Raw genomic sequence first — 24379 nt, 5'->3', positions numbered from 1 at the left:
TCCCTCTAAATGCCCTAATAGTTAATACCCAGCTTCATGTCTTTTTAAAAACTTTTCTTCTTTTTTATAAACCCTTGTGTCAAGGGCTGACTTTCAATAGACTGCAACAAGGGAGCTGCTTATTATGTACAGAAATACCACAGTTTCATTTCTAATTCAAGTCTCAGCTACTCATTTGTGAAGAACAACCGATAGCCAAGACTTGATTATCAATATTACTGGTTTTTCATCAAAAGAACTGGCTAAATAATGAGACATCAGAAAATAAGTGAATTGAAAGTCCCTGTTAAATCTAACTAGATGGCTCGTCTTGGGTAAGTCAAAGCACTACTCTAGACCCCAGATTTTCTAAGATTAGGGCATTCGATCTCTTATTTCTTTTAAAAAGCTCTCATTGTTTTTCACTTCTTTACTGAAAGTAATTCATGCTGATTGTAGCATTTAGAAAACAGGGTTAAGCAGAAAGATAATAAAAATACCCACAACCCCACCACACAAAGAGATATCTGTTAATATCGTGGCACGTGTCCTTTCTGTTGTCTTTCAATTTAGTGACTCCATTTAGTTTTCTATCCATCCTTTAAATAATAGAAGTGGGAGCATACTAAACAGCTTTGTGATTTCAAATTTTCACTTAATGTAACATGAACATTTTTCCTTGTTATGAAAATTTTCTACAGTATCATATTAGCTGAAGTTATGTGGATGTGCCATAAATCATTTAACTAAACCTGACTTTCATTAGTTTTCTTTTCCAGTTTTTTTGTTTCTATAAACTTCATTGCAGTGGACATCTTTGTGGGGAAACTTTTACACACATCTATGATATATTTCCATATTTCAACTTAAAAACTTTTCCGTACATTGAGCAGTTATTCCGTGTTTGACCAACAGAGGGCATTTAGAGCTTTCTATCTCAGGGAAAGGCCATAAAGCCATTTCTACCGGACATAAAAAAAGAGTGGTTTTATTGCAAAAAATTATTTAATTTTGGATGTCCAGTAATAATCAGCAAACTCCAAAGGGAGAATCAAAGTCATTTATATCTAATCAGAACTCCTCCCTGCAAAAACCCCTCAAATAGTGTGCTTTATTAGGACTTAAACCCAAAATAAACACAAATTATCTCTTTTGCCCAATTCAGAAGAACAAAAGGAGTGCTCAGCTTTATGCAAAGACCTAAGTTCCCCACAGAAGACTGTAGGATAGTGACAAACAAGCAGGCAATGGACCTCAATGCCAAAAATACAGATCTTGCCAGAGAAAAGCCCAGACAGCCCCAGGATCTGGAGGTCCCTAGGAAGACAAATTTGGGGGCAACACTGAATGGAGTCCTGCCTAGACTATTATTTATCCATCATCTACCAGCCAGGCTGCGGTAGGTAATACTATAGGTTTTGTTAGATAAAGCCTGAAATAATTGTTTTATGTACATTCTTCTTGATTTTCACCAAGACCATAAATTTACAAGGCAGCACTTCTTGGCACAAATTATACCCAGCAAATGACTAAGTACAACAGGTGTATTTAAATAGTTGTTACTCAATGCTAATTACAAGTTTCTGTTCTAGTAAAAAGATGATTATTGAGAGGCAGAGTGGTGGGTAAGGGTGTAGGCTCTAGAGCTACGTTGCCTGTACTCGCATCCTGATTCCATCACTTACTAGCTGGTCTGGAAAGCTAGTACTGCCTCCTGACCCAGTGTCTGTAAAAATGCAGGTAGAAATAATACCTACCTCTGATATGATTTTGAGAATTAAATGAGTTTAGACATGTGCACTCAGGCACAGGGCTTGGACCATGAGAAGTTCTTGACAAATGTTTCTAGAGTGATTATGAGCCTTAGTGATTACTAAGATTTTTTTTCCTCTCATTTTGAAATCCTATGACTCTTCGTGGATGCTGCTCTCTCCAAGCTCTTCCTCAGACACTGAGGACCCCGGCCTCTCCCTGGCCCCACAGGTTTACCTGATGGCTGCAGCCATGGCTTTGCTGGCCCCAGGCAGCTCTCTGATCTTCACAGGTGACACATCTTCCCCTGGTCCCTCACCCGGTTACCTCTTTTTAAATTTTACTCCAGGTGTCTTTCATTTGTTCAACAGGCGTTCCATTTGATTCCATCAAATCTAACATTTCACAAATAATAGTCATCTTCTTAGAGGTGCTCTGAGATGTCCCACGGAACAGAAATGCTTTGCTTCACAGAGCTCAAAAGAAATGTGCTCAGACGGGAAAATCGGGCTTTGCGAAGGAAGGAATGTCAACAGGGATGCAGCTACCATAGCGTCTGCTTCTCTGGGCCACTTGTGCAGTGGTTCTTCTTTCCTGAGCCAGCTGTTTTGTGCAATGGTCCCTTTTCCTTTTCCAATACAATCTCAATCATGAAGGTGGAGTCTCCAGAGGTGGGCAGGCATTGGGACTAAAAGTCTTTATGTTCACCTAGGGGTGAGTATTGGAGTCAGGCTGGACTATAGTTTAAAAATGTCCTTGCCTCCCATTCTGATAGGCTCTGGAAGGGTGTATGACCTCCTCCCTACAATGCTGGTAACATAAGACTAAGACAGGAAATAAGGAAAAAACAAAAACGCAAATTACGTTATGCTGAAGCTGATTTTATTGCTTTCTGGAGGCTGGAGCAGTAACTAGAGCAGTCACAAGTAATGGGACTTAAGACAGCTGAGCCCATAACGGAGCTGGGATTTCCTAGGGAGACGGGAGAGGGACCGGGTTTCTGGGCATCTAGAAGCAGCAGAAAAGAGTGCAAGGACCCAAGGCGGAAGTGTACTGTTAACCAGGGGTGCTGCGGCCACACTGTGGAGGCGGAAGAGTTCAGATGTCATGTGTGAGGCATTAGAGAGTCAAAGGCTTTTGAACAGAAGAGTGACTTAAGACACAGTGCTGAACAAAGGACTGATCTGGCAGCAGGATTCATTTTCAGTTGAAGGGGACAGGGCTAGGGGAGTGGCGCGGAAAGAAGGATTGTAGGGTAAGGCTTGAAACTAGGTCCATGGCACTAGCTGAGGGGGGCCTCGTGCAAATGACTTGACCAGGCTGGCCTCTGTTTCTTCATCTGAAACTGATATGTTAGAGGCTTCTGGGAAGATTAATCATTTACCAAATATTTTACTAGGTTCTTACAATGTGCCACACATTTTGCTAGGTGTCAGGGGTACAAAAATGGACACAAAAAGACACATCTCTGCCTTCTAGGATCTTACCATCTAATGTAAGAGACAGACAATTTAAGAAGTCAAGAAACGTTAAAAACTTCAAAGTGTGATAAGATGATATTGTGAATGAGGTTGGCAGAAAGGGCATCAGGGGAAGTCTCTCTGAAATTAGAGTTTATGGAGACCAGACAATTGAGAAGGAAACAAAAGAATAAGATTCTGAGACAAAAGGATGGTAGTGGGTCTCTCTGAAATAAATTACAGCAAAAACTCCACTGAGAATATCTGAAATACAGCAACTGAAGAAACTTTGGTTTATTAGATTATCATCTGATATGTCTTATTGCTTCTCTAAAATCACGGCAATGAAAACATGTAAACTAGCAGAGTGCTTCACATTTAAAGCTTTTATTTTGAAAAATAAAATACAAAAGTCATCAAGTTGTAAATGTATGTGGTAACTCCTCAACTTCTCAGAAACAATACAATGAATTATTTAAATAATTAAGATATTTAACATTATCCACATCAAACACTTCAACAGGTACAAGTGTTCTACAAAACATTAGAACATGTACAGACAACCTAGTCCAAGATGAAACTGCCCAATTTTGCTTACAGGATCCCATTTTTAAACCCTCCCCTTGAAAACAAAGTTTGGATTCTGGTAAGAAAAGATGAGGGCCAAGAGCAGTTTTAACAGAAAGCACACATCCCCGCTGGGTTCCTTCTCCGCAGGGCTGTGCACGTAATTAGGATCAAGAGCGCTGTACATGGGAAGCAGGTCACTCAGGAGGGTCCCACGTGTGCTGACATCCCACCCTCTCAGAGGAAGGAGACTGGCAAATAAGCAGGAGATGTAGGCATGGTACGTACACTCCACTGATCTCAGCAGGGGACAGCCAGTCCTAGAAATTTCTCTGTGGCCAAAAAGGCAGCAGTCTTCCCTAGGGCAGACAAACAGAATGCATTAGAGGTGTGTAATCACTTTGTTCTTCCCCGCACGACACCACTTCCTTTCCAGCTGTGAGCCCAGCAGAGCAGGGGAGGCAAGCAGGGGGATGGACCATTAGGAGAACAGCTGCTTCAGAAGGACTAGTGGAGGCACACTCTGGCTCAGTTTGGGATGCTTTTAGATGCCTGCCAGGAGCTTTGACATGCAAAACAAAAGGATGGAAGCCAAACCAAGGGCTGCTCCTGCCCACTCCCAAATGACTGCAACTGTCGTCTGCAACTGAAGCAACTCTGGAGGCACTTGACAGGAATGTCAAATGTCCAGGGGTCGAATGCTGACTGTTTAGTATCAAAAGGTGGATACTGAGGTTCTTTAAAGGAAGCTTTAGGAAATACAGTGACTGCTGTTCATACACTAAAGGGATCCCAAATACAAGACAAAAGACTATGATTTGTCTTGAGGTGCCTTGGTGTCTTCCTAGCTTCTCCTGAGTTCTCCTCTCATCGCGCGGGGGCCACTACAGGCCTCGACAAGCCAATGAGGATGCATCGCTGCTGTGGTGGCAACTCAAAGCTGGAGTCACCTGTCCTGTAAAACAGCTGGTTGATAATGCATCCCTGTATGAATGTTTCCAGGAAGGAATTCATCTATACTTTTTTTTTTTGGCTGCACTGGGTCTTAGTTGTTGCATGTGGGATCTTTAGTTGTAGCATTTGAACTTTCGAACTCAGTGGCAGCATGTGGGATCTAGTTCCCTGACCAGGGATCAAATCTGGGCCCCCTGTGTTGGGAGCATGGAGTCTTAGCCACTGGACCACCAGAGAAGGGTCTCATCTATACTTTTGAAAACATTTTGAATAAACAAAATTATACAAGGCCTGATAACTGCTGTTATACCTGCATGCCCACTGAGTTTAAGTCTACATTTAGGATTCGCTCCTTAGCAAAAGACAATCATAAATCCTAAAACCTCTGAATAGTATTAATTCACTATCGTCGATAATTTTGACATGGTAGAGCAGTATTCACTTTTTTCCATCAGTATGCTTTTTTCTATCTGTAATCTATTAATACACAGCATGTCATAAAACTCTATTCAGACTGAATTTTCAATCTCAGTTTTCTCATCAGTAGAACAGAAAAAATACCACCTACTTGCCAGACTGGTTTGCAACTTGAATGAAATCATTCATATATGTGTATGTGTATATATATATCTATAATATATATATATGAGTAATTCATAGATCTTAAATATATCATTTATCATATATTATTTATATACTATAAATATGTGATGCTTGGTACTTCATGCCTGGTATGGAGTACACAGTCAATACATGGCTATTATATAAAGCAAAAAATAGAACAGCAAACACAACTATGGCAAAAATCAGATTTTAATGAAACCTTTTCAAGTTCCAAATGATTGTAATGGTCCCCAACCTGTTTGGCACCAGGGACCTCGACAAGCAAACAAGGGACCGGTTTCATGGAAGACAATTTATCAATGGACCAGGGGTGGGGGGATGGTTTCTAGATGATTCAAGCGCATTACATTTATTGTGTACTTCATTTCTATTATTATTGCATCAGCTCCATCTCAGATCATCAGGCATTAGATCCCAGAGGTTGGGGACCCCTGGTCTACAGCATAACCACATTATTCAGACCAAAATGGAATCTTAAAATCTGGGAGAGTGGTGTGAGGTCTGAACAGCCATGTCAGGAGGTCTAGGTTCAGAACCAGCTTTGCCACTGGCATCCGTGACATGTACCTGATGATCACTCAGATAGAAAGGGGACTGAGAAGGCCTGCCCCACACTGTAGCCCTTAACTACAAGACAACGTGGCTTACAAACATAGAACACCATAATGCATTAACATCAGCAAGGGCAGACTTGAAAAACCAACCAAGCAACTCCCCAAAATATTAGCACAAAACTGTTGGCACATGTCACACACAAAGGAAGCAGCATGGGTGGTGAAAGAATCCCTGACTGGATGTCAGAAGACAGTGCTCATTACCATTGGGTTCTTCTAACCTGTGATGTGACCTTGACCGATAATCTGCTCTCTCTAGGATCAGTTTCCTTATCAGCAAACAGGTGATTGAGGGTGTTTCTTTCAGCTAAAATATTTTACCATTTAACACCCCTCCTCATACTGAAGATAACAACTAACACTGAGTGCTTACTGTGTGTCCGGCTTCTGGCAGACATTATTACAGTTCATTCTACCAATCTCTTATTTACATTGTCCTCACTTTACAGATGAAGAAACTAAGACACAGAGAAGTTAAGTAATCTGCTCACTGCCATACACAGTCAAGATTCCAATCCAGGTGAACTGACTCCAGAGCTGTGCTCCCCACCCCACTGCACTGCCTCCTACAAGAGTGAAACCCAAAAGTCCAGGCCAGCAGTGTCCCCAACCTCACCTCATGTATGTAAGAGGTTCCTGGCTCTGCTACTCCACTTGCTCAGACTGTGGAAGGAAGCAAAAGATGTTTTTCAGTCGGTCAGCATGAGAAGTGACTGCACTTGCTGAAATATCAGATGTAGCTTGCAGGCTCTGATGAGACTTCCTAATGAATTCTGTCTGCTACTGCTGACAGTAAAGAAGACTGGCTTTTGTCTCTGGTTCCTAGTAGGGAGATTAAATCCTGGGAATTTTCCAGGTAACATGAATGTCTGTTATTTATGAGCCCCTTAGATTATACCTGAGTGTCTGCTAAGAGATAAGATGACTCAGCATGAGGGCTGATCACAAGGAAGACCAACCTGTGATTTGAGGGCTGGGGCCCTGACCCAGCCCAGCTTCTGGGTAGGGGACTTTGGGATTGAGTTCAATTCTATGACAGTGAGTCAATCAATCATGCCTACATAATTAGACTTCAATAAAAACTCTGGATGCTGAAGTTCAGTGGAGCATCCTGGTTGGTGAACACATGGATGTGCTGTGAGGGAAAAGTACCTAGATACCTTGGAGAAGGGCACAGAAGCTCTGAGTCTGAGACTCTCCCAGACCTTGTCTTATGTGTTTCTTCATTTGGTTTGTCTTGACTTGTTTCCTTTATAGTAAAACTATAATCTTGTTTTGTTGTTGTTGTTTTTCCCCACTGCAAGGCTTGTGTAATCTTAGTTCCCAGACCAGGGATTGAACCCAGGTCCCTGGCAGTGGAATTGTTGAGTCCTAACCACTGGACTGCCAGGGAATTCCCAAAACTGTAATCTTAAGTACAGTGCTTTCTTGAGTTCTGTGATAATTCTAACTAAAGATCAAACGTGAGGGTTCTGTGGGCTTCAGTTTTCTCTTTATTAGGAGTTAAATCAAAGCCTTTTATAGGCTCTTTTCTAAGTATGTATGTGATGCATTAAATGAAACTAACCTGAACAGGGGCCTTGAAGTGCCTATATTAAGCCATTTGCTCTATTTTTTGTTATTTTTTCCTATATTTATTATAATATATTTATTAATATATTTCATATATTCTCTATACTGATGAATCTTTTGTTTCAAAATTTTCTCCTGCTTAAGGTGTACTTTTTTATATGATGCTTTCTAATAAGTAAACATTCTCAATTTTAATGTAGTCCAATTTATCCATTTTAAAATGAATGATTAGTATTCTTTATAATGTTTAAGAAATCTTTCCCTCTTAAGGTCATAAAGATATTCTCTATTGCCTCCTAAACACTTTATTATTTTGCCTTTCACATTGAGTTCTATAATCAACCTGGAAAGGATTTTTATGTATGCTGTGAATCAGGGGTGTCCCTTTAATTTCAGTCTCAAAGTCCCTTTCTTGACTCCTTCAGATTTATCATGCAAAACAGCTTTTCTATTGGACATTTTTTTAAGACTGCCTCTTAGATTATTCTCTGGCTCCAGCTGCCACAGCCTGTAAGTGACCCTTGTTCATGAATTCATCCAGGTTTCGGGTACATCTTGCCCAGCCAAGGCTCAGGGCCCCTGTGCCTCTTTGTTTGCAAAAGTTGATCAAAGTCTTTGGAAAGACCAGGAGTCCCTTGAGAAGATCTCTTATCCCTCTGACTCTTGAGGACACATTCCAATTTCTCACACATAAAAGTAATTCAGTAGACAGTTGTTGAATAAATGAAATGAATGGATTAAAATTAAATATGTTAATAAGCATATACCATGAAAGTAATTTAAAATACTCAAGTAATATGTATCAATTATTAATGGTTGTTTTAAGACAAGGATCTGAGAAGACAGAGTTTCCAACCTTGGTTGAGATACAGCTACTGTTAGAGAAAAGCCTGTTTACTCTAGTCTTGCTTCAGGCAACATGACTTCATACAGTCTGCGAGGTTCCCCTCAACAACCCAGATCTGGAACACTTCTAGCGACTGAATTCAGTGCTGGGTCCTCATTTCCTATTAACAAGCTAATTGCTGTTAGCAGCAACACGTATTATCACCATGCTGGACAGGGACATCTTCTCTCAGCTCAGGCAATAGTCACTGACTTCTTCCTACGACTACACAGAAATGGTAGGAGATGTGCTCTTGCGGGACACTCTGGGCTACTCTACATCTGTTGGCCATAACATCACCTATTCCTCTTCAGCTCAAGAAACAATATTGGAATTCAAGTAAGTTATAGTGTAACACGACAAGGAGACCTCTGGATCTGCTTTAATTAATTTTTTTTTAAAGTAAAAGTTATAAGCTTCAAACTCACATCACCCATTCCCAGCTTGGTGAACTTGGTAGTTGAAGGCCAATGACTGTATGTAAAATGTATTCATAAGTCTTTTAGGCTCCAAATGAGAAAAACTAAAAGGCAATGGATGTACATGTAGTATGAACAAAGGGTGGCTGTACATTATTTCAAGTAAGGTATCAGAAGCCTGGAGCAGATTCACCAAGGCAGGTTCCTCATTTGTGGAATACTATGTGGTTTTGAGTGACCTCAAGCAATCAGATTTTAGTTATCAATAAAATATTTCCCTAGCTTTGGAAGACACTGAGCCCTCTGAAATTGAGACTATGTTAACTGATTGTTAAAATCAACAATTATCAGAAGCCAGTCTTTCTACCCCCAGCACATATCGTTATCTCATTGAGAGGATGACTTCAATGCAAGACCCCATTTATTATTACACCAAGAGGAGGAAGCAGATACAGTACCTGAGGTTTTTCTTTAAGAAATTCAGGTAGCTGAAATTCTCCTTTGTAGACCTACAAAAAAAATAAAAGCCAAGTATAAGTTTAAGGAACACGACACTGTCATCATCGCTTTGGGAAGCTTGCATTGCCTGATGCTGGGTGGGTTCACTGCTTCATTCTTGGTGAGTTTTGGAATAGGAAGGAAGTCTGTCAGTTCAAGAGCACCCAGAGTTGAGGACTGAGTGAAATTTCTATTCACTCTGACCCCACCTGCTCTACTCTTGCCTAGGTGCTCCCAAATGTGGGCTGCTTAGGAGAAGGCTTAGAGTCTCTGAAGAAGAAAGAAAAACATCCTAAAATTCCAAGTTCCAATTATTTTATTAATAGCTGACAAAGTAAGCCCTTGGCCATCTCTCTCCAGCATCCAACAAAGAATTCACACAATTTAGGAACAGGCTCCTCCTGATTTCCTTCTGAAATCTGCAGCTTTCCTTTTCTTAATGTACCCAATATTCCCATAGTAATTTGAATGTCAGGTGGTTCTTAAAATGATGTATACTTTTAACCTCATGAAATCTTATAATTAAAAACTTGCACTTTTCAATATGTAAAGTTATGTTTCTAAAAACAGCAATAATTAGGGAATAGTTTTTAAAAAGATGTGTAGGATCTTTACACAGAAAACCATAAAATATTACTGAGAGAAATCAAAGACCAGATAGACACATCACTTTCAGGGATTGTAACATTCAATATAATAAAGCTGTTCATTCTCCTCACAGGATTTCCAATAAAAACTCTAGCATGCTTTTTGGGGGAAGAGGGAGGGGTAATTTCAAGCTGATTATAAAAGTTTTGTGGAAATGCATACGGCCAAAAATTATCAAGGTAATCTTAAAAAGAACAAGGTGAAAGGACTTATTCTAAAATATATTAAGACATTATTATTCAGCTATAATTAAGTTACATTAAACATACAAAAGAAGCAGGGAAAGTAGAAAAAGTAGAAGCAGTAAAATTTTTTCTTTTCTTGGGCTCCAAAATCACTGCGGATGGTGACTGCAGCCATGAAATTAGAAGACATTTGCTTCTTGGAAGGAAAGCTATGACAAACCAGACGGCATATTAAAAAGCAAAGACATAGTCAAAACTATGGTTTTTCTAGTAGTCATGCAGGGATGTGAGAGTTGTACCATAAAAAGGCTGAGTGCTCAAGAATTGATGTTTTTGAATTGTGGTACTGGAGAAGACTCTTGAGAGTCCCTTGGACTGCAAGGAGATCAAACCAGTCAATCCTAAAGGAAATCAACTCTGAATATTCAGTGGAAGGACTATTGCTGAAACTGAAGCTCCAATACACTGGTCACCTGATGCAAAGAGTTGACTCATTGGAAAAGACCCTGATGCTGGGAGAGACTGAAGGCAAAAGAAAAGGGAGGCAGAGATGAGAAGGTTAGATAGCATCACCAACTCAACAGACATAAACTTGAGCAAACTCCAGGAGATAGTGAAGGACAGGGAAGCCTGGTGTGCTGCAGTCCATGGGGTTGCAAAAAGTTAGACACAACTTAGCAACTGAACAACAACAAAACATACAAAAAACACATACATACAAAAGACACAGCTATAATCAAGACGGTAAGGTTTTGGCACAAAGACAGACAAATATATAAATGAAACAGAATGAAGAGTCCAGAAACAGACCCTCATTTACAGATAACTGGTTTATGACAAAGGTGGCCCTGCAGAGCAGTGCAGTTAGAATGAATAAATAAATGTTTATGTATATAATGATATACCATAGTGTTTACTGTGGGGAGGAGTGCGGTGGCAGGGCTTGGGACGAAGGATGAGAGAAGCTAGTAGGGTACTGGTGATTTTCTGTCTTGATATGGGTAGTGATTATAAACATGTGTGCATTTTGTGAATATTAACTGACCTGTGGTTTGTATACTTTTCTGTATGTATGCTATACTTCAATTAAAAAAAAAACTGAACAAATTAAGCCAGTAGCTTAAGAATTTACTAGGCTTGCTCTTTCACACACACACTATTTAAGTACAAAGATGTCTCTTTCAACACTGTCAACAACAGCAAAAAACTGGGAACTATTCATGTTAATCAAGTGAAGAAGGATTCCATCAGCAACAGCTTTGATAACTGTTGAGAAACTACAGAAAGAAGCTATGGATTGTTACTGAGAAGAGTCAGTGAGTAGCGCCTCGGAGCACAGAACAATCTTCTTAATGGTGAATACTAAAGCCTACTAACTTAAAGGATTTCACTGGGGTATAAGATGACTTTCATTTCTAAAAGTAGCAGTATTCCTTCCGAGACTCAGAGAATGTACTTTCTTCCTGTCTCTTTCTGTGCAATTTCTAAAACCTAGTCTATTCTTTAGGGTCTCTGCTATAGTCCTAGGAAGCCTAAATTAAAGCAGAGAAGAGACTTGATATTTCTTTAGCAATGCATCACACTGGAAACAGGTGGGGGTGCAAGATAATAACAGTGCAGCTGCTAGGAGGGTCTCAAAAGCTGCCCCCTTTTGAGATCTCTTTCATATCTTCAAACAGTCCCAGGTCACTGGAGAGCTGGTCTAACTGCTCTCCAAAGAATCTGCATGTAAGAATCCTCTTTGCTTTACCCCAGCCTCAGAGTCCAGAGATTGTTCCAGTTTCCTTCATTTCCCCCTAGTTTTACTGAGATACAACTGACATATAACATTGTATTACTGCTCCAGCTTTCTGACACAGAAGTGTCTATATCATGCTAACACTGACTTCCACGGTGCTTCTATCTACTATCTGTGGGGCAAGCAGACACTGTATCAAAACAGGGGCTCAAGCCATCAGAATAGGCTTTTTGTTTTTGCTTTTTACCAGATTCTCAAGTGTTTCCTTCTCCCTCTATTCAGGGAACTGATCCGAAGCCCCCCTCTCCAAGCCCTGGGCATAAGCTGCTCAGGCCTAGGGTCCTGCACCCTGGCTCCTTTATGAACCAGAACCAGTATGTTTGCCCCAGTACCCCTTCCACTGTTAGCAGGTTTGGTCCCTAATCGACTTTTCTTATATTCCTCACCTCCTCTCAGGAACTGAGTCTTCTCTCTCTCAGCCTCTTCTGCTAGAATTCAAGTAGAAGGTGCAACACAAGCCCACAGCGTCAAATGGCTAGTCAGTGGCAGAATGCGGCTCAGAAGGCCCCAGCTCAGCACTCTCCCTTTAGACTATGCTCTCTGCATCTTATTACTATTAGAAAATTCTTATCGTTAAATTCTTCCTTCTCTTTTGGGTTTGTTGTAAAAACCAGCAAGACATAACAGAAAATATGACTGGGAACATTAAATATTATAAGTGTCTTCCAGGAATCAATAGTTTCAGAGAGGTAAGGCTTATATGAAGGGGGGGAAAAAAACACCCAAACTCTAAATATGTGATATCACAAATTTAATTAAAAAAACAAAAAGGGGTCAGGATAAGACATCAAACAAAAGGCTCAATCAACAAATAAGTGGGAAGCTGTCTCCTCTCATTATCCTTTAGGGAAAAAAATGCTTCAAAAGTTAGGAACTATGGTACTGACAGAAGTTAGGAACTTTCTACTGACCAAGCAATTTCTATTTTGTGCAGGAAACCAAGTACAGAATCACTTATAAAAACAGTGAAGTTAGAAATGGAATTTCCTCTGGCTAAAGGAATAGTATTTCTGGACGTCCTATCCTCTGGTACTAATGAACTGAGGATTTTACTAGACAGAAATGAGCTAGGTACTCAGAATCTAAAGTTCCTAGAGAACCCTCCCACCTCAAGCTCCGCAAAACAAGGAAACAAAAGCAGCTTCTGATTTAGAGGGTGCACAACAGCAAGAGCAGCTAAATTTGACTTTCTCTGCATCAGGCTGGTGCTGAGCATGGGTTTCCTGTTTCCCCTTATCGAATCCCACAATCCTCTGAGGGAGGTACTACTCTCTTTTTACAGATGAAGTAACTGAGGCACAGACATTAATTTGTCCAGTGTAGTAAAATGGAAAGTTACTAAGTACCATGATTGAACTTCCATTTTAAAAGGGTTACCCTAATTGCTCTGTTTAGTCTGCAGAGGATCAAGGACAGAGTGTGGAGCAACAGCAGTAATCTAGACAGGATAGGGAGGTGGTGGTGGAGGTGGTGCAAAGCAGTACCTTTGCGGATTTTTCCCCAATTATATCTAGATTTCCTAGTAGACTAGATGTGGAATGTGAAAGAGCAGAGGGGAGTCAAGGATGACTCCAAAGTTTTTGGCTTAAGCAATTACCAACTGGAAATATGAACTTGCCATCAACTCAGTCAGGAAAGGTTCTGGGATATAACAGATTTTCAGGGGTTCAATTTGGAAATGTTAAACTTGAGATGTCTACTGGACAATACATGAAAATGTCATGTAGTCAGAAATAAAAATCTAGGATTCACGGAAGAGGTCTGGGCTGGGAAATATAAAATTGAGAATCATCAACTTATAGATGGTATTTAAAACTTGATACCTGATGAGACGACCTAGGTGCTCAGGGTAGAGAGGGGGAACACAGGACTTAAGACTGAGACATGCAGGTATTCCAACATTAAGAGGGCGGGAAGAAGAGGAAGAACCGGCAAAGAAGACTGAGAAGAGGCCACCAATGACAGAGAAGGAAAAATTTTAAAAGTGGTATCTAGAAGTCAAGTGACTCTGACTAATGTCAGATTCAAATTTGTGGAAGTTAAGTGAAGTCGCTCAGTTGTGTCTGACTCTTTGCGACCCCGTGGATTGTAGCCTGCCAGGCTCCTCTGTCCATGGGATTCTCCATGCAAGAATACTGGAGTGGGTTGCCATTTCCTTCTCCAGGGGATCTTCCCAACCCAGGGATCGAACCCAGGTCTCCCGCATTGCAGGCAGACGCTTTATCCTCTGAGCCACCGGAGTGAGATATAATTAACTCCATTATAAGCAAAGCCTTCAGTTGTAAATTACCTAGAATACAGAGCTAGACAAGGGAAGAGAATTTATCTAAGCTGCCTGTGAAGCTTCAAAAACCCAAGAAAGAAGAAGTTCTGAATACTGACTGAAGCAAGCAATGCATCTTCTTGTTATTTGTCCTCAGGCCACTTTCCATTTTCTTACAAGATTAATTAGAAGCTGACCAGCCATGCCCAATACCACTTCACCTGCTACAAGGGCCTCACCTATAGTAATAGTTTACAATTAAGAGGTAAACAAAAGTCTCCATGGAGCTAAAATGGATGTTATTAACACACCTGCAGACTGCAGATCGAGTCTTCTATTTAATAGAGTCTTTTAGGTCCCTTTTCCTTAACATACATTTTTAACCATTCTAAGTTATCTGGTTTCAACCTATAGCAAACAGATATAGCAAACAAGAAGGTAATGGGCAAGTACTGATAACTGAGAAGTGACAAATGAAACAAAGACACAGAAATTATAAAAGGCAGATAGGAAGCCTTGAGTTCTTTAAGAAAGGGACCCACAGTTCTATAGCCTATATAAAGAGAGGATGGGCAGTTTCTCTTACTAACACATACAGTAATTTCCTTTGGAGGAAATAAAAATTCAAATTACAATCAATAATTTATTTAAGAAGGTAAAGAGATACATCATCAAAATGCAGAGGAATTCTACATCAAAATATTAAGGTTTGGTCCTAAACGAGACCAATCTACCCAGAAACCTGACTTTCTAGAATGATGGGTTCCCCAAGGACTGTAGACAGTCAGCCGTCTACAATTTACAGGAAAAGGTGGCAGACATGTCATGAGGCCTAATTCTGAACTGGCTTGATCTTATGGAGAATATGAAACTGTTGCTAAATTATTTTCATGCTAAAAGTGTCTGTGGCCACCTTCCCTGATGATCCCTGTGTCTGGTATTTATGACCTGTGTAATTCCCTTAAGTGTGAGTTGGATCTAGTGACTAGATTCTAACAACTAGAATATGGCAAAAGTGATGGAATGTTATTTCTGAGATTAGGTCACAAAAGTCTGTTTCTTCTGGCTTGGGTACTCAAGATGAACAAAGACTTAACTCAAAACATTCTTTCAAAATAAGGAAATTTTAAACAACGTCCAGAAACACATACTAATGACCATACTATGTGCACTGCAGGTTTTAAAGTGCTGCTTCTGTTCACTGTTTTCTTCAAAGTGTGTGCATGTATACACACATATGTATACACACACACACACATTCCAAGGGTTAAAAGATTAGTCTTATAACCCCTGGTTATGAATTCAAATTTCACTGTAAGTTCAAATCTAATTTATTCCTCCTTTCTGCCTTCTTCCTTCTTTCCATCCTCTTTCCAAGAGTGCTCAAGTGCACAGAATTGGATCACTTCTTAGTTCATAACAAACTTTCATCATTGGTCCATGCATGGCCTGCTATTTATTTTCTTATGCAATTCACTATTTTTAGTAATATAAAAAGCATTTCCCCTCGAGAAACAATGATAGTTTCACATGCAGAGAAAACACAACTCCAGCCAGATATGATAATGCAGAAAGGAATCTAGATTTTGAAATTTACATCTTTAATCCCACTGGGCTCTTCTGGCCCACTAAAGACTCATTATCGCTAAAACACAAACATGAAACAGCTGATAACGTGCATGTTTACATATTCTCATTTGTCTTAAAAATATTCTGGCAGCTTTGCAAACCTCAGATTGGGTTTCTGCAGCATTCAACAATCTTGTGTTAGAAACAATGGACAAGTGTTACTAATACATTCCCTATATCAAGAAGAAATATATTAATCAGTTCATAAGCATCATCTGCTTCTCCAAAAATGTTTTTTAAAAAAAATGTACTGACTTTTGGATGAAGTTGGACAAGATGGATTGGAATATAAATTGAATTGGGAATGTGTAGTAAATGTGACATAGAAACCTCTAAAGAAAGCAGTATAAATATAGCAAATTTAGCATCAGGGCGTTGATTTCCAGGGGAGAAAAGTTAAACATGCAGGATGATTAATAAACTGTATCAGTTTACTATGGGATACTTACCAGGCAAGAATACATCTCTATTCAAAGGTAAACGTGTTGAACGTAATTTTCAGTAACACTGAAGGACAGTTAATACACACAGGTACAGTCAATAATAATTTCATCAATTTCCTTTCACTGGGGAGCTTTTTCCTTCTTTTCTCAAACTAGGAACTTTTAACTTATCCTTTAAATATGACAATCCAGTAGAGCCAGTTCTGTGTCCACATAGCATCCCAAGTGCCTTAAATATATGGCAGTTATCATGTTGAACTACAGTTAGTTACACATCTACTTCTAGCATACTTCTTAAGGAGAGGGACAGATTCTTAATTATCTGTATATCCTGGATGCAGGGATGAATGGACAGTTGGACAAAAAAAGAAATAAATGAAGAGATTCCTTTATAGTGGTCTCCATTTTTACAAATGATGGACCGAGAATAGTTTCCAAGGCCAACTTACAGTACAGATTAAGCAGAGACGCAGAAGAAGCAAATCCATTGGGCCCTCCCTGATTGGAACCTACTGAACCTTCAGGGCTACATATGACATTACGTTATAGAATACTGTTAACTCATTCTATTCAATTCTACTTTTGGAAATAAATGAATTCAAGAATCAACCATTAAAAAGAATGAAATAATGCCACCTGCAGCAACATGGATGGACTGAGAGATTGTCATACTGAGTGAAACAAGTCAGACAGAGAAAGAGAAATATTGTATGATACCGTGTATAAGCAGAATAGAAAAAGAAATGTTACAAATGAACTTGCTTACAAAACAGAAATAGACTCACAGACTTTGAGAATGAATTCATGTTTATGGGAGGAGGGATAGTTAGGGAGTTTGGGATTGACATGTACACACTGCTACATTTAAAATTAACCTACTGTAATATAGCACAGGGAAATCTGCTCAATATTAGGTAACAACCTAAACCACTAGACTACCATGAAGTCCCAGGAATTTCTATTCTTAAAAAGACAGCCTTAATGGAGAGAAAAGGCAAAGCAAAGTGTGAGAACATATGTGAGATACATAAAAACGTCACACATCAAAATACACAGAGAATTTCTAAAAATTGTTAAGGAAAAAGCAAATTATTTCGTAGAAAATTGGGTAAGAGACTTGAAAAAGCATTTCATAACATAGTTCAGTGGCAAATAGCATGGAAAAGGGTTTGCTCTCTTTAGTTATTAGGGAATACTCATTTTAACCATAATGAGCGTAACCACTACACTCCTATAAGAAAGACTAAAATTTTACAAGATTGACTCTAATATTGATGATGCAGAACAACTGAAATTCTCACACACCTGCTAGTGAGAGAATATAGTCACTTAGCATTATCTCCTAAATTTGCACATTCAAATGCCCTCTGACCCATACATTCATTCTGTGACGGAAAAGATTAACTTAGCAGGTCTATTTTGCTCAAATGTTGCACATTCCCAAGAAAGGCCTATTTTCAGGACTGCTCTTGGCTGGCTCCAGGGATCTGAGCCTAGAATGTTCTGTCTATAGGAATGTTTTTGCATGTCTGAGGCCTTGGGCCGGCCTGTCCCATTTTGAGCAGCTAGTTTATGTTAGTAATTTATTTATGGTGAACATCTGTTTTTTCTCTGGGGGGTCTACATGCCTACATGACCAATCCCCAAAAAAACCCTGGATTCAAAAGCTCTGGTGAGCTCCCTGGTTGGCAACAATTCACATGTGTTGTCACACATGTTGCTGGGTGAATGAAGCAAATCCTGTGTGACTCCACTGTGAGGGACATTTGAAAGATAGCACCTGGTTTCCTCCAGAGTTTTCCCCCCTTGTGCCTTTTCCCTTTGTAGGTTTTACTTTCCATCTTTTTGCTATAATCAGCTACACTTGGAAGCATAAGAATTTTAGGACTACTGTCTTGGAAACTCCTAATGTAACTCTCAGGCACATTCTTGACAAAAGTGCATACTCATTTTCATCAAAAGACATGTACAAGGCTATTGTGAATCAACATTAAAACATCCCTACAATGATAAACAACTCAAATGTCCAAATAGTTGTGCAATTATAGTATCACATTAAAAAACAAAAATGAATTACTGTGAAATGCAACAACATAAAACTCACAAATGTTAAAGGACAGAAACCAGACACAAAAGAATACTGTCAATACCCCCTAGCTAAAGACTACCAGGAATATAGCTGTAGTTAAACATGCTGAATTCATTACTCTTTTAAGCAAGGGAACACACACACCATGGAAATGTGGAATGTCTCAGGAAAAGAGCATCAGAAAGAACTCTCATTAAAAAAAAAAAGAAGAAAGGACTCTCATGATTTTGGTTAGCTGATTTGGGGAAGAGTCCAAGGAAACAGGGTTTTGCTCTGGACTGGGGGCTGCCAGAAAGCAGGGATTATTCTCTAACTGGGTATCTTAATAAATCTTATCTAAAAGAAAGGAACACTAGAAGTAAGAATAAAGCTATTTTTGGTTAAGAAGCAAGAGGCAGGTATTTGGTATTTGTTGTTACTACAAAGTGGTCTTGCCTCTCCGCAGTTCACTGTGGTTGAAGAGGACGCCTGTCTTGGTGGTGCTCGGTGAGATCGCTGACACCCAGGAGAAGACTGTTGTACTTCAGTGGCGAGCACAGAAAGTCAGTTTCTCATCAACCCTGGGCTAGATCTGCTGTGTCAGATCAGTTCTCTGATGTCTGAGACTGCTTTTTACCTTTCTTCAAAATAAACTGTATGATTTCATTTATATGAAATTTAAAAGCAAGCAAAATTAAATCCATGATGGCAGAATTTAGGATAGAAGTTATCCGTGGAAAGAAGGAAAGAGGAAGAAGAAATAATTTGGAGGGGCAGGCACAGGGCTTCTGAGTACTCCTACTGTCTTCTTGGAAAGAAGCAGCATCTCTGGGTTGAAAAGTGGTGGAAAAATAGAAAGAAATTGACAGTAGTCTGCAGTCTTCATTCAGTGATAAAGCACGGTCAATAGGCTTTCACTACAAGATGAGGTCTTTGTATGCTCGCTTGTCTGTCAAATCACTATTCAGGAGAACGTCTCACTCAGTGGTAAAGAATCCACCTGAGATGCAGGAAATACAACATGAGCTGCATTTTCAATCCCTGGGTCAGGAAGATCCCCTGGAGAAAGAAATGGCAACCTACTTCAGTATTCTTGCCTGGGATATCCCACAAACAGAGGAGTCTGGCGGGCTACAGACCACGGGGTCGCAAAGAGTTGGACATGACTTAGTGATAAAACAGCAGCAGTCACTTGTCGAAATGCAAAATGTATTAAGTGAAAAATATATGAAGAATTCACATGAAGCCCACTGATACTTATTCAAGATTTCAAGTCCCAAAAATGAACATTTGAAAAAAGCAATGTTGAATATCTATCAGTGTCACCACATTGATTCAACAACAGGAAATAATACAGGCACACCTTGGAGATACTGTGAGTTTGGTTCTAGACAACCACAATGAAGCAAATATTGCAACAAAGCTAGTCGCACAGATTTTTTTGGTATCCCAGTGCCTATAAAATTTATGTTGACACTATACAGTGAATCATAATCATTTTGCTGGTGGAGGGTCTTGCCTCAATGCTAATGACTGCTGACCATCAGAGTGGTGGTGGCTGAAGGTTAGGGTGGCTATGGCAATTTTTAAGAATAAGACAATAATGAAGTCTGCTGCACTGACTCTTTCTTTCATGAACGATTTGTCAGCAGCATACAATATTGTTTGATAGCACTTCACCCACAGAGAAGAACATCTTTCAAAACTGGAATCAATCCTCTCAAACTCTACTGCTGCTTTATCTACTAAATTTATACAATATTCTAAATCCTTTGTTGTCATTTCAACAATCTTCATAGCATCTTCACCAGTAGTAGATTCCATTCTCAAGAAACCATTTTTCTTGCTCATCCAGAAGAAGAACCTCCTCATGAATTAAAGTTGTATCATGAGGTTACAGCAATTCAGTCACATCCTCAGGTTCTATTTCTAATTCTAGTTCTCTTGCTGTTTCCACCACATCTGCAGTTACTCCTTCCACTGAAGTCTTGAACCCCTTCAAGTCATCTATGACAGTTGGAATCAATTTCTTCTAAACTCCTGTTAATGTTGATATTTTTATCTCTTCCCATGAATCATGAATGCTTTTAACAGCATCTAGAATGGTGAATCCTTTCTAGGAGGTTTTTAATTTCCACCAGAGGAATTGCTTCTATCTAAAATACAGTATTATGAAGGTATTTCTTAAATAAGACTTGAAAGTCAAAATTATTCCTCGACCCAAGGGCTTCAGAATGAATGCTGTGTTAGCAGGCATGAAAACAATATCAGTTTCATTGTCCATTCCCATCAGATCTCTTGGGTGACCAAGTACATTGTCAATGAGCAGTAATATTTGGAAAGGAATATTTTGAGCTTCCCTTGTAGCTCAGCTGGTAAAGAACCCATCTGCAACGTGGGAGACCTGGGGGTTTGCTTTCTTAACATTTGTGTGTTCACTGGAGGAGCACTTTTATTTTTTTTTTTTTTTTTTTTTATTATTATTATTTTTTTCCAGTGGGTTTTGTCATACATTGATATGAATCAGCCATGGATTTACATGTATTCCCAATCCCGATCCCCCCTCCCACCTCCCTCTCCACCCGATTCCTCTGGGTCTTCCCAGTGCACCAGGCCGGAGCACTTGTCTCGTGCATCCCTCCTGGAGGAGCACTTTTAATTTCCTTCAAGAGCTTTCCCTTTGCATTCACAACTTGGCTAACTGAAGGCCCAAGAAGTCTGGCTTTTGGCCTGTCTCAGCTTTCCACATGCTCTCTTCACCAAGCCTGAACATCTCCAGTTCTGATGTAAGGTAAGAGGTATATAACTTTTTCTTTCACCTAACACTTAGAGGCCATTGTAGGGTTATAAATTGGCCTAGTTTCAAAATTGCTATGTCTCAGGAAATAGTGAGGCCCAAAGAGAGGGAGAGAGATGGGGGAATCACCAACCAGTAGAGCAATCAGAACACGCAAAACATTTGTCAGTTAAGTTCACTGTCTTAAAATGGGCATGGCTTGAGGTGCCAAAACAATCACAATAGTAACATCAAATATCACTGATCACAGATCACAATAAATATAACAATGCATACACAACAGTGCATTACTATTTCTTCCTGGAGGTTCTGCAGGCACAATGCCCAGTATGAATGAAACTATGTAATGTCATACAGGCTCTAAATAACACTATCAACAACCTTGATTTAATTTCTAATTGATACTTAAAGGACACTACATTCAACACATGCAGAATACACATTCTTACCACGTGCACACTGTACACTCCCTGAGATAGAACAGATGCAGGACTATAAAACAATTATCAACAAATTTAAAAGGACCAAAATCATGCAGAATCATGCTACGTAAAACCACAGCTAAATTAAATAAGAATTCAGTATCAATTAACTATCTAAACCCAAACAACCTGGAAATGAACACATTTCTGAATAATTAATGAGTCAAAGAAAAAAAATCACAAGAGAAATTAGAAAAATCACAAGAGAAAAAAATCAAAAAGAAATTTTAAACTGAATGACAAAGAAGATACAACATATCAAAATTTGTGGAATATAACAATAAAGCAGTTTAGAGGGAAATGTATAGCTTTAAATGTATTTATTAGAAAATATGAAATATTTACAATTGATTCCAGAACTACACCCCAATAAAAAATAATAAATAAAAAAATAAAATTGATTCCTAAGGTTCAACCTTAGGAAGCTAGAAAAAAAGAATAAGCTCTAACTAAAGATAAGGGAATAATAAAGATAAGAGAGAAGATGATAGTAATACAAGCTCAAAAAAGTAGAAGACACCAGCAAAGAGAACAATAAAAACCAAAAGCTAGTTCTCTGTAATACCAAGAAAACTCAAACGCAGTACTACCCCAAACTAAGCAGCTTAAAAGAACACACATTTATTATCTAAGAGTTTCTCTGGAGTCACGAGTCCACACACAGCTGAAAGCCCTCTGCTCAGCGTCTCACAAAGCTGCCAACAATATATTGGCCAGTGAGGAAGATTCTACTTTAGAGCTTACTTGGATTGTTTTAAGAATTCAATTCCTTGCAGTTATATAACTGTCAACTTGAGTTGCTATCTGTCAGTGGAGGAACCCTCAGTTCCTAGAGGCTATAATGCAGGTCCTTGCCACAAGAAATTCTCCAGCATGGCAGCTGGCTTCCTCAAAGTCAGGCAAAAGAGAGAATGGGAGTGAGGGAAGAGAGGGAGCAACTTCAGCAAATCCAGCCCAACAATCTTACATAGTGCAATCGTGTTCACATACATCCTGTCACCTTTGTTGTATTCTTACAGGCATACCTCATCTTATTGACCTACACTTTACGGTGCTTTGCAAACACTGCTTTTTTTTTTTTTTTTTTTTTTACAAATTAAAGGCCTGCAGTAACCGTGCACTGAGCAAGTCTATCGGTACCATTTTTTCTATAGCATCTGTTCATTTCCTGTCTGTGTGTAACATTTTGTTAATTCTTACAGTATTCCCTACTTTTTTCACTATTATTATATTTGTTATGATGATCTATGATCAGCAAGAGACAAGAAAGGTATTAGCTCAGCTGATTAATCTCAATTATCAACAGGAAACAGGATTTAAAATACACAGCGAAGGAAGGAAAGACATTTCCTAGAACCCAGGAGATTCTCTGTTACACTTGTTTACAATGAAAGTTAATGGAAAATTACTGCCAAACAATATAGGCATGACCATTATTGGCACACACCCTTTCAGAATGAAGGTTTGGGTCACTCCTCCAGGCGTAGAATCATAGAACCAACATGGTTAGTGAGGGCAAATGGAATATGAAATAGTTAGAGAAAGAAAGAAATTATAAATGCTGTCCATGACTACATGACAGGTACAGAAATGGGGACTACAACAGTGTTGTACATTTTCTTCCTTGCTTTGTTATGAATATGTCTGAATAGATTGATTTTTTTCTCCTCCCTTTCCCATCCCCATACTGTCTAATAAAGGTGTGTTACTTATGGCTGACTTTATATCTCCATATTTAGGTTAAGGATATCAAAGACAGTGTGACTCAGCTGGGGGAGTAAGTATCAGCCAGAAATGAATAAAGTGCAATATGAAACATGGTGGCTCCTCTTGTGGGGACATGGTTAGTATGCTTTTAGTTTTGTAAGGGATCACTGCATCACATTAGGTAGAATCATAATGTCATTATCTTTATTTGGAAATTAATATGGCTAAAATGGGTATGTATGTATGTCAGCCTGGCAAACAGATGAACTATGCTTGACTGTCCATGGTCAATAGGTATCACCACCATTCCTGTCTAGGGTAGAAAATTAAGTCTGATGTAATTCCCTTCCCTGTGTGGTTCGGAGTAAATAGCTACCAATGAGAGAAATTTATATGAGATTTATAAAGTGGAAAATAAGCAGAAGCCATTATTCTCAAGACATGCAGCACTCCCACAGACCTCTTCTAAGGTCCCCACTTCATCTTGGTGGCATGCCTCACAGGCCCTCCCTTAGGCTCTCTTACAGAGGTCCCATTTGACAGCTAGATGCAGTTTCTAGGGCTTCTCTGCAAACTCTGGCTTTCCACACACTGCAGGTTTAAATCATAAATGCCTATTTTCCTGATTTTTCTATGATAGCTTTAATCTAGTTCATTCTCTATTCTTCTTTTAAATAAAATGTCCAGTATATAATTTAAACTTTCCAGACCCTCAGTTCTCCTAGATTTTCAGTTCAGTTCAGTCACTCAGTCGTGTCCGACTCTTTGTGACCCCATGAACTGCAGCACACCAGGCCTCCCTGTCCATCACCAACTCCTGGAGTCCACCCAAACCCATGTCCATCGAGTCGGTGATGCCATCCAACCATCTTATCCTCTGTTGTCCCCTTCTCCTCCTGCCCTCAATCTTTCCCAGCATCAGGGTCTTTTCAAATGAGTCAGCTCTTCGCATCAGGTGGCTGAAGTACTGGAGTTTCAGCTTCAACATCAGTCCTTCCAATGAACACCCAGGACTGATCTCCTTTAGGATACAC

At 39.4% G+C, this 24379-nt stretch overlaps 1 protein-coding gene across 1 annotated transcript in view; it reads right to left on the bottom strand.

Annotated features, from left to right (window-relative positions):
• Positions 1 to 3559: 3559 nt before the first annotated feature.
• The window catches only part of TPST1 (tyrosylprotein sulfotransferase 1), a 104815-nt gene continuing 83995 nt past the window's right edge, over positions 3560 to 24379 (bottom strand). The window contains exons 4-6 of the mRNA XM_061153349.1: positions 9286 to 9336; positions 6567 to 6613; positions 3560 to 4117 (exon numbers count right to left, since the gene is read on the bottom strand). Of these exons, the coding sequence (XP_061009332.1) occupies positions 6596 to 6613; positions 9286 to 9336 (69 nt within the window). The 3' untranslated portion in view covers positions 3560 to 4117; positions 6567 to 6595. The remainder of the gene's footprint in view (positions 4118 to 6566; positions 6614 to 9285; positions 9337 to 24379) is intronic.

This window comes from Dama dama, chromosome 10, assembly GCF_033118175.1.
Source record: "Dama dama isolate Ldn47 chromosome 10, ASM3311817v1, whole genome shotgun sequence".
In the NCBI taxonomy this organism is placed as follows: Eukaryota; Metazoa; Chordata; class Mammalia; order Artiodactyla; family Cervidae; genus Dama; species Dama dama.
Note: the sequence above shows the minus strand (reverse complement) of the source record. Positions and strands in the feature narration are given on the sequence as shown.